The 12052-nt window shown below is 38.1% G+C and overlaps 1 protein-coding gene across 1 annotated transcript in view; it reads right to left on the bottom strand.

Annotated features, from left to right (window-relative positions):
- The window catches only part of aven (apoptosis, caspase activation inhibitor), a 68303-nt gene that overhangs the window by 2904 nt on the left and 53347 nt on the right, over positions 1–12052 (bottom strand). The window contains exon 3 of the mRNA XM_041805057.1: positions 1781–1851. Coding sequence (XP_041660991.1) covers positions 1781–1851 — 71 coding nt within the window. The remainder of the gene's footprint in view (positions 1–1780; positions 1852–12052) is intronic.

Raw genomic sequence — 12052 nt, 5'->3', positions numbered from 1 at the left:
TTTGTACTCACACATGAGAAAAACAAACATTGTATCTGAAGAAGCAGAGAGAGTTCAGGAGGAGTTACATAATCTGTTTGTTTCAGGCTCTGCTATGGATCTGCAGACAGACTACTGTTTAGAGTCAGGTCAAACGATGACCAACCTCAAGCTATTATTTTTAAAATTATCGACAAATTTGCACTGGGATTAGCAGTTGTTGGTTTATGGATACTTTATTAAGTTCTTTAGAACATCTGATATCCAAGGAAATCACATTTTGTAGAGCTGCAACAGGGAATTTATTATCCACTATCTATTTTGTCACAAACTAATTTGCTAATAGAAATGACATTGATTATTTATTTGTCTGTGGAGTGGCCATATCCACACAGTAACATGGTGACAGAAAAAGATGTATAAGAAAAGAACAGAGACAGTGTGCAAAACTCCTGCACTCTAAGACAGAAACATTTCCAGACACTTGGTATTTAAAATATCAGAGTTTTGAAAAGTAAGCTCTTGCACATCAGACACATTTTTCAAAGTTTGCTAAGATAGGATGGCATCACAAGGTCCTTGATTGGCCACCTCTACCAAATCCATCCTCAAAGGTCTTGCATATTAACCCACTTGGTCCAGAGTTTAACAAAATCTGTTTTTTTTTTTGTAAGTGCAAACAAAAAGTGATCTTTTCCATAACATAACCATAATTTTTTATATCAGTCCACTTTTATAACCTGGGGGTTCAGGAAGTAATCAGTGCCTCGTAATAGCTCTTTACAAGCAGAGGTCAGTATGATGAACATTTAGTTCTTTATAAAACTGTAACGAAGGGTTTTATAGCTGGACTCTCCCAGTAAACACATCTGATCTTTTGGAAGTTAACTGCAGTGTGAACAGACAAAAAAAATCTGATCTGAGAAAAAAAAAAAATCAGAATTGAGCATTAAAGGTGCAGTGTGTAAAACTGAATCTCAACATCTAGAATTAGGTTCTAGATTGCATTTCTCTGCTGGAAACTGTGGCAACCAGTTGAATTTAAAGTGTATCTGTAATGTGAATACAATACAATAACTTTTTTTATCCTTTTTTTTTCCTCTATGTTACCATGGAAACATGTAAAAATCCAAGATGGCGGCATCCATGGAGGGAACCCTCCCTATGTATGAATTAAAGGTTTATTCTGAGTTGTTTTTTTTCAAAATAGCAAATTTTGAATGTAGATGACTAAACACTTATTTAGATAGACCGTCTTAGAAATGTTTTGCTTTATTTTACCAAGTTTGTTCAGCTAAATGCTACGAGGCTAAATATTACACACTGCACCTTTAAGGCCTGCAGTGTGAACGCAGCTAAAGTGGCCTGAATCTGATTCAAAAAGGTCAGATTGAGTTTGATTTGTGCTGTTCATGGTGTCACAAAAAAACGATATAAGTTACATATGAGCAAAACAAATTTGGATTCAGGTCACTTTTAACTGCAGTTGAATGTAGCCGAAGACTAGCCATAGATAGATCTGTGATGACTAAAACTGACTAAAATGTGATTAGTTTTCAGACTTGATACCAGATTTAGGCAAGAGGATAAATGCTTGGACTAAAAGTAAAGACTAAAATGTGGGGACTTTTATGAACTAAAACTAGACTAAAATGTTTTTGAGTTTTCGTCGAAAACTAGACTTTAACTAAAAAGGGTAGAAATTACTAAAATATGACTAAGACTAAAAGATGTGAACAAAAGACTAAGACTAAGTCAAAAATAACTGTCAAAATTATAACTGGTTGGAATATAGATTCACCTGGTTGGCTATAAATGAGTCCATCTCCCAGTCCTTTTCCTCTGAAAACCGGAATTGAGTGAATGAATCCCCTGTGAAAGAAACAGAAACAGAGTTTGACATAAAGCCACTATGGCCATTTTCACACAGGGCATCTTATAATTCAAGCTGTCTGCTTTATTTCAGCTCAAAACAACATTTCTTTCTTCTACTTCAGGTTGTGTGATGTTGAACAAGCAGCTTCTGAGGGTCAAGCACTGAAAATGTCTGATATGCTAAACCATGTTTCTCTGGAAGTCAGCAAATATCTTTATGTAAACTGTTGATGAGTGTGAGAGCTGGAGCAGGGCGAGCATGTCACGCTGGTTGGTTTTGAAAACATCCTCTGACTGAGGGCTCTAGTCCCTACAAAGACACCGAGCCTGTGTTATTAACCACAGCAAAGCCACACATCCGGGTAATGACTCTATATGTTAACATTTGTTGAGAGATTTTAAAGAAAAAGCAGATTAAGTTAAACAAACAGAAATCATTCAAGCCAATCCTGAGTTGCATAAGTGAGGTTCGGCAAGAGAAACTGTGTACGAGGAGTGCTGAGTCAAAACATGACGCCTTGGCGAGGATGCACGGGGTCAGGAGTCAAGTAGCACTACTCCAACTACTCATGATGTGGTTTTTATCACAGCCTGGCAGGAGTGTGTCATGTTGGGTGGAATAACAAGGGGGCTGGAATAATTTTAGATGAAGAGCAGAAAGGTTATATTTGTTCTAAACACATGGAAAAAAAAAAACATGAATGCTAAACAGATTGCTGGAGGGCTGAAAGTCTTGTTGGCTAACGTAGAAGACAGCACAGCGATGGCTTCCTCTGGAAGACCACAGCAGAATTTTTTCACTGTATTCTGGATTTTTACAGAAAAAAAGGCACAAAAAGAAGAATGCAGAGTGAAATAACTGCAGCACATCAGTCACTAATAGCAAATATAGATACTGCAATGCATTGTTGCCCTTATTCGTGTACAGTTATTGAATTGCTGAGGTGAACTATCAATATTTTAATTACAGGGAAAATACTGCACTCTTCTCCACTTATCTTCCTGGGATCTCCTGAGCTCCCATGTCTCATAGATCCCTCTGGATCGATTGTGTGGACAACCTACTGCTTTGGACCCACCCAACTCTAATTACAACTCTTCAGCCTTACATAATCTATGAGTATTAGAATTATTTTAAATGTAAAAGAGAATTGATGCAATTATTTCACTTTTTTCATATCCAGCATTGTTGCTAATGCTAGTATAAGAATGATCAGTTTAGTTATTCCACTTAATACCAAACACACTATTACAATTATCATGGATATCATACATTTGAGCCATCTACAACTACTTTAACCACCAACATCAGCCTTACATCTGCTATCATAACAAGAATGAACAGCTCTACTTTCAACTGCTATAGTTACTAATATCAGTTCTCTCTGTACTTTTATCGTGCTAATATTAGAATTTTAAGTAAACTTATTGTAAAATAAGTGTTTGCATAGATATTCACTCCCTTTAAAGTGACTGTCTCAAGTGATTTTAGTAGAAAGACGGCTGTAACTCAAAGCTCCAGTCACTAGTTAATTAGTATTCCTGGCTACCATCACACCATGAAGACAAAAGAGCACTCCAAAATACTCAGAGAAAAGTCATTGAAAAGTCCAAGTCAAGAGATGGATACAAAAACATTCCCAAGGCACTGAATATCCCCCAGAGTTCAGTTAAATCCATCATCAAGAAATGAAAGGGATATAGCACATGTGTAAATCTGTCTAGATCAGACTGTCCTCACAAACTGAGTGACTGTGCAGAGACTAGTGAGAGAAGACGGCAAGACACCTATGACTACTCTGAAAGAGTTACAAGCTTCAGCAGCTGAGATGGGAGAGACTCCTCATACAACAGCTGTTTACACAGGTTCTTCATCAGTCACATCTTTATGGGAGAGTGGCAAAGAGAAAGACACTGTTGAAGAAAAATCAGATTAAATCTGGATTAGAGTTTACCAAAAGGCATGTGGAAGACTCCATGGTCATGCTCCTGTGCAACCTGACAGAGCTTGAGCAGTTCTACAAAGAACAGAGTAAAAGAGTAAAATTGTAGTGTCCAAATATGCAAGTCTGATTGAGACCTATCCACAGACTCAGTGCTGTGATTGGAGCCAAAGGTGCATCTACTAAATACTGATTTGAAGGGAGAGATGTATGAGTGAGTTATTTTACATAACATATTTTTATTTAATTGACATGACTTTGCAGAAATCAGATATTCGGAAGATATTTTTTTTGAGTGTTTTGTTTCATTATTATTTCTATAATTCAGTCTAGCAGTCGATCTTCTCTGACAGCACCAGCCTCCAAATGTGTAGGGACTAAAGCACGAGAGACTCCTTTAGGGATCATCTATATTCTTCAGTTAATCGGATACTATGATGGATTGTTATACACTCACCAACTGCTCCATCAGGCATACCTGTTCAACTACTTAATGCAAATATATCACTAGCCAATCACATGGCAGCAGCCAATGTGTTTAGGCATGTAGACATGGTCAAGAAAATTAAGTTCAGAGAGGGGAAGAAAGGTTATTCAAGTGGCTTTGAACATGCTGTTGTTTTGACACCTACCATATCTCAGGTTTTTAGTGAACAGTCAGAAAAAGAGAAATTATCCAGTGAGCAGTAGTTCTCTGAGCTTGTTGATGGCAGAGGTCAGAGGAGGATGACTAGACTAGTTTGAGCTAATAAAAAAGAAACAGCCACAGAGAAAATACTGTCTGAAGAAATCTATCTAACAAGAAGACAGAGAGTTCAGTGATGAGGATGTGTTAGCCTGACTGCAGCCTGGGCCAGTGTCAGAAACAGATGTTTGGTCAGTTGGAGTCCTAAGAGAGGAGCTGCAGTCAGCCGCAGGCTCTCGTTCTCTCTCTGTTTGTTTTATAGTACAAACATGCCGTACGCTCAGCGCCATCTGCATTTGTCCTCGATTGCGTGGCTGTATGGGAAGCAGAAGGGGTCAAGTAGCAAAGGCTGTGGGAGTTTTTTTTTTGTCTATGGGTTGAGTCCCTGCTGTCGAACAGGCAGAAAAGAGATTGTTGATGAATAGGAGCATTATCTGTGTTACAATGATGGATAAGCAACGGGAACGGAAATGCCAGCTTTATGTGACGGCTGAGAGGGGGGCTTTGTGCTGACTATCTTTGATCAGAGGAATTGACTGATTTTCACCACAACAGCCTAAGATGCAGGTCTTAAAACCTGGTTAAGTAGACATAAAATCAAAATCTTAAAGCTAGATGCTGCCATTATCTGAAAAAAGATCAGACCTTATTTGTTAATGACATCCTGAGGAAATAGCCTCCAAAAAACAAACAAACCAGGGAACCACTAATCAGTATGAGTCACAGTGTGCATAATTCAGCAACCATGAATAATACAAGCAGGCTTTTAAGACTTTAAATCTAAAATAACCACAATTAATTGTGAATCAATGCCGCCTACTTACAGAGGTTATCAACTGTACTAAATAAACAATTTAAAATGGTTAACTTTTTTTTTTTTTTTTTTTTTTAAACTTAATACAAGGATGAATTGTTCCTCCAGGATTTGGCATACTTTGATAACAGCTGCAGTATTTATAGGAAAACTGCTCTTGATTTTTTTTACCCTGAGAAGTATTCAAACCCCAGCATAAGAATAGTTAGTAACATGTCAGTCTACACTTATCTTGGGCTGGTTTTTTTAAAAAACTGTCACTGCATCACAGAACCACAAAGATAACAAGGTGTATTTGTCCTTTTTTGAGTCAAAAGTATCATATAGTATTATTCCAAGAATTATTCCAATTATTATTATTCCAATTATTCCAAGATTATTATCAGGTCTTTTTAAAAAGAATAACACTTTTATCAATGGTAGTTTTTTTTTATGTTATATTTGTAAGGAGTTAAATTAATACAGTGCAAGTGTTTACTCATAGTTTGCTTTGCCCTTTTTCCCCCAGAAACACGCTGCATTTTACTGAACAGCAGCACAACATAAAAAAGATAATAAAAGCAATATTAAGTCGTGTAATTTGATAAATTAATGCTTTAATGTTATGTAGTTGGGGACATTTCTCTTCTTCCTCTTGATGGCAGGGCTCACACTCAAAAATGGAGGTTTCTTAAAAAAAAAAGAAAAAAAAACATGTATGAAGCATGTTTGAGTGTCTAAGTGGAACATTAACAAACTGGAGAAAGCATCCTGTCAATGTGAACACAGAGCTGAAAACAACAAACCAAGAGGGAGTTTGACTTCACTTACATCTTTAGAGAGCCATTAGTCTACAGTATATATTTACTAATGACATTACTACGGGGTCTTACAGATGATTAAAAGTTGATAAATCAATTTAGCTGACATTAAGGCTTTTAAAAAGCATTAAAAAGTCTTAACTCCAAGACCATGAGATCTTAATTTTTGTTGCTTTTCCAAATTTGTATTATCACTAGTGCTGTTGCTCGATTAAAAAAAAATTTAACAAGTTAATCACATCACTACGCTGTGATTAATCGTGCTTATTCAGCATTTTTTTTTAACAGTTCAAGTATATTTTTGTGTTAAGTGTCAAGTGTTTCATTTTTATTCTTTTAATTCTATGTACAGCACATTGAAAGTGCTGATCTGAGTCCTTATCGATACCACTACTGATACTTTCTATAGTTTGGTGGAAAGACAAAATAAGGGCAAATATTTAAACTACAAGTGGTTTTAGCTGAGTAGTGCTCAAGTTAAAAAGCCATGACTTCATCAGCTGCAACAAGTAAAGCAATCACGGACACATCAGTACATTAAAATCTAAAATTTGTTTTTCTCAAAACCCAAAAGTTTGCTGTTCTCTTTTGTAGTTTTAACTGAAGTGCAATACTTGTCAAAGGTACTTCAAGACTGTGATACGGCGCCTTTGGGTTGTTAAACCAAAAATAAGATTTCAATGTCAGCTACCTCATTGTACCAAACTGAGGTCCTTTTCCTCATATCCTAATCTCAAAATGCTTCAAGAAAGTTTAATTCACATACTACAATAAGATAAACTGCAGGCCTGTCCCATTTTATCAGACTCTAATCAAGGTGTAGAAACATCTCAACAAAGATCAAGAGAAATGGGAGGAACCTGAGTTAAATTTCCCTTTTCACAAAGGGTCTGGATACTTATGTATCAAGCTTTGCATTAAACAAGGTAAAACACTGCAGCAACACCAATCATTATCAACACATGATACCAGGCTCATTAGCCACGTCAATGTGATATTTTCATTTTTTATTTCTAGTAAATTTGTAGAAATTTCAACAATTCTGATTTCCCTTTGTTATTATGTTAGACTGGGTGTAGATTAATAAGAGAAAAATGCATTTAAAAGATTTAAGCATCAGGCTACAACATAGCATAATTGAAAAAGGTAAAGGGGGTCTAAAACTTGCTGAATGCACTGTTTACACCCCAATCAGAAAAGACTGGTGGAGACATTCTGCACATGCTTCACCGTCTTCATGCTTTGACTCAGATGTTGAACATCATCTATGCTATGCTTCATATTATGTCTGGACTACCAGTACATCCAACAGAATGAAGCAATGAATGACTGAACTTCACATTTTCTAAACTCAACTGTGCAGTTATTTTACAAACTTACCATTTTAGCATTTAAATCTTTTTTTTTTTTTTTTCTAAAATATCTTTCTGCTATCAGCCTAAAAACAATGCTAATGATGTTCCAACATCTCAGAAAGTATTCAGGTCAACATGAATGATAAAATATGCTGTAACTGTGTAATGATGTTATCCGTGTGTTCTCATGTCCTCTCTGGTGTTGATGGAACAGCTCATATTCAGTGTTAATTTTTTCTGAAGAACACTTTAGCTCATTCACTGCTGCCTCATGTTTTTATTCCTGGATTCAAATTAACCGAGCCTATCATGAAGGTACAAATCAGAAATCTGAATTACTCTCAACAGTCTCTACAATGAAGCCTCTTACTCTACTGTTCACTTGTTTTCCAGATCCTACTCTTCTCTGTTTAATATCTTCCCAGACCCTAACCCTCCTCCTCTTCTTCTTTCTCCTCCTCCTCTCATTCTGTCTCTGTCAGTCCGTCTCCAACACAGAACTGCTGACACGAGTGAACTGCCTTCCTCCTACACCTCAGAGCCTGGTGCCATCCTGATCTGTGTCCATGGAAATACCAGCGCAGGTAGTTCGGAGGCGCTGACACAACCATGGCAACAGCTGCCAGCGAGGATGAGAGAAACTTTTGTCAAACCTCGAGAAGACGCTGAGAGAATGAGAGAGAAGATTGAAGGATGAGGAGGTGGAGGAGGAGGGGGGTGCAGAAGAAGAAGAAAGAGAAGTGAGCAAGTGTGAAGGGAATGAAGAGAATGAAAAATGATAGAGAGCGAGCCAGACGCTTCATTCATGTTCATTCAAACAGACTGAAATCCTCTGTACTCCGTGCTGGTCTGAGAGTAAAGTTAAAGCAGAGGCTGAAACAGAACATGCAGGTTCAAATAGACATTTTAACCCAACTGCACTCCTGATCTCATGTGGACAAGCAGAATATGTTGTTGGGTTACATCCAGAGACTGGATAAATAATGGACAAAGTCACTCTGATGCCACCATTAACTAAACAGTCCCTATACAAAGACTTCACCTCCTTGGATGTTTAACGATTTTATGAATCAATTTTGGTCAATACAATTTGGCTTTTTGTGACAGAAAAATCGCTAAAAACCTCTTTGATTCCTACAAAGTCCATTAAACAAAAATATGAAGGTAAATAATTGACTGCATAAATATTCACCCCATTTAAAGTTACTGATCTAATTCAACAAAAATTGAGATAATCTGAGTGCAGTGAATATGACTTGTGATTGTACTGTTAAAACACCTGTGTCTATAAGGTCACTGGTCAATCAGTATTCCTGACTACCATTACACCATTCCCAAGACACTGAACATCCCCCAGAGTTCAGTTAAATCCATCCTCAAGAAAGAGAAGGAATATTGCACATGTGTAAATCTGCCTGGATCAGGCCGTCCTCACAACCTGAGTGACTGCAACAAGGAGACTAATGAGAGAGACCACCAAGACACCTATGACTGCTCTGAAGGAGGTACAAGCTTCAGCTGCTGAGATGGGAGAGACTCTGTTACACAGGTTCTTCACCAGTCAGACATGGTCTTGGTCAATCTCATGATCACATCCATAAAGACTCACAGACTGGTTTTGTATAATTTCAGATTTGCAGCTGTTGTTCTCAGTAGTCCACTGTATTTCCTGTAATAATGTCCCTATTTCAGGTAAATCCCTTATTCTCTGTTCTGTTGTTATCAGCTTTGAACCTGAACAAGGTAACAGGGTTTTTCCTGGCTCAAACTGAGGCAGAGGTGGTACCATTCCAACCATGCTTACTCTGACCTTTCTAGGGGGGGCTGGGGCAGAGAAACTTTTGTACATTTTAAAGATAATAACATCAATCTAGTACATTTTGAGAGTGGAACTTAGAGGCTAAATCTATGAAAAATGTTTTTTTCTTTTTATACAGTTTGTGCTTAAATGTAGAATGGTTTCCTTGTCTTACCCCCTGGTAAAAGGTTTTGTGCCTAAAAAAAGCTGTTACTAGCATCAAAATGCTTTTTTTCATCTTTATTTAAAAAGGTAGAGAACACTTGAATTTTTTTTTCAGCTGAACACCGAAGTATCTGACTGAACTATGATAAAACACATCAATGCTGCTGTTATTTCTGACATTTGACCCAAAATGAAAAAAATCTGCATTTGATGGCTTTTACTTAGCTCAAACGGACATCTGCTTAAAAAAAAAAAAAATCTGAAAAGGTGCAGCTTATGTGACAGAAACCACACTTTATATAAAAGGTAGAACATTACCGCTTCTAACCAAGTTAACCATTCAGAGACCACTCCCATGATCCTCTCCTGCACCTGCACTCAGCTCCGAGAGCTGGTGCTGGAGCCAACGGCCCAAACAGGTAGTACTCAGGACCACCACGGTCCACCACCACACTACAGCCTGCTTCTGGGGACTCTGGAGGAGGAAAATCCTCCACCTCAAAAGACTGCTCTGAGGCAGCAGTGCTGCAGGACTCTGTGTCACTTTCTGGCAAGGAGACATCACTGTCACTCTTGCTTCATTTGGAAAACATCGTCCTTTTTCACTCAGTCCACTCCGTCCCTCCAGTCTGCCCATTTTTTGTGCATTTTTCAAATTTCTGAAGTGGGTGGGGTTATCTCTGAGCTGAGGGTTTACTTAGACTTAAAGTACACTGAAGTCTGCTGCAGAAATATGAATTTATGTTGGTATTATTACACGGGGATTGATTGTGGTGGAATATCTCTGCTCCATCAGCAGGTCATTAAACACAACACATCCTTCTTCCTGACATTATTGATCCCCGCCTCCTTAAATTCAGATATAAACATAAATATAACACCTTTTGTCAGTGAATAACACCCAGCACAAAGCTTAATAGGTGTAAACCCTGGAAATCTGTGGAAATGATTGATTAGATTACATGGTTTGTGACTGGAGCTGCATCTTTTTACCTCCCAACAAGCTGCTGGGCCATAAAACACAGCAGCCTAGTGAGAGCGAGGCCTCGGGTGGTTTGGAGCTCCTCTGATATGACTTTGACATAAACACAGCAGCGCACAATCACCATTAAAAGTTAAGAGTAAATAGCTTCAGCTCTCTTTATTGTCTCGCCTGGTTTGCTCAGGATTTTAATTGCAATTAGAGCAGACAGTGATTTATCGACTTGCGGTGGGTTTCAGCACCGCACCGTGTTAGGCTAATTGGTTTGGGTAAAAAGGCGTGACAGAGAGCATGCTGGAGGTACTGTAGCTCTCAAACAGACGATTGGCTGATGAGAATGCAACAACAAGCCTTTCCTGCATGTTTCCTCAAGTCTTTGGACTTAAATGTGCTCCTTTCTCCCTCCAATCCTTCTATTTTTCATCCTAACTCTCAGTGTATGGCCTACTAACACTCTTAGCTGGAATCTTTCAAAATAAAACCTCAATTATGGCTCAGTATATCCTGATTTAATCCTTATTGCAATAAGAGCACCCAATAAGCACAGCAAAAGTTAGAAATTTTGGTGAAATAAGAAAGATAACAAGCAAAGGTGATGCCAGTATTCTTAGAGAAAATGAGGGGGCTAAGTAAACGTGTCTTTTCCTCTACCAAAAATAATAAACCATCAACAGTCATACTTGGGCTCTTAAACTGTCCTTCCTGTTTCTACCCAAGCACTGACGTCTCTAACAGAAGCTCAACAGCAGGCTGCAGCTTCATTCATTAGGTGGACTTAGTGTGTCGGGTGTGTACTGAAGGTGTGGCCCAGTCAACATGGGTGTGTATTTGTGATGTTTGTAGTTTGTGTGTGTTAGTGTGTGCACTGCCACCAACAGGCAAACAGCGGCATGAGCGAACAAATAGGATGAGAACGTTTCAGCAGGGACACACCGCCACAGATACTTCAGGATTACATGTGCTAGCTTTTTATTCAGGAGGCTCAGACAAAGAAGTATGAAAGTTTTCAGACAACATATGTGGACTACCTTCATAATGCTCTGTGTGGTTTTTTATGGTTATGTCTCTCCCCTGCTCTCTCATCCCTATTTCCAACTCTATCCACTTTCATCCTCTCTGACTGAACGCATACAAACCCCAAAAATAAAACTTAAAAAAATCATCTGCACCGTGTGCTATCAAACTTTTGTTCTGTCCCCTTTGTTCCTTTTCAATCCATGACAATCTTGATAATCTTCAGTCTGCTAAATAAAAGCATGTCTGTATCCAAGCAGGAAGTCACTTACCCTTACTTTGACACAGTACAAAAATAAAAAAAAGAGGAAAAAAAAGTTTTGTATGCAAAATAGTATCATTTTAAAATGGGGAGATAAATTGCAATTACCTAAAAAAATTCTGAGCTTTATTGCAAATATTGTTATTATTCTTAAAGACTATTTTTACTAAGATAGGATGGCTGAAGAGAGACAGAGAGAGAGAGACTGGGAAAACAGCGCCAAGACTGAGAATAGATCCCGCCACCAGTGCGTTGAGGACTGTAGCGCCTGCATATGGGAGTCTACTCTACCCACTAGGCTAAACCAGTACCAGCAATTAAAATTTAAATCTTTGTCAGGTCTAGACAAAATGCTTTTATTTAATCAGGTCGTACATTGT

This window comes from Cheilinus undulatus, linkage group 14 (genome assembly GCF_018320785.1).
Source record: "Cheilinus undulatus linkage group 14, ASM1832078v1, whole genome shotgun sequence".
In the NCBI taxonomy this organism is placed as follows: domain Eukaryota; kingdom Metazoa; phylum Chordata; class Actinopteri; order Labriformes; family Labridae; genus Cheilinus; species Cheilinus undulatus.
Note: the sequence above shows the minus strand (reverse complement) of the source record. Positions and strands in the feature narration are given on the sequence as shown.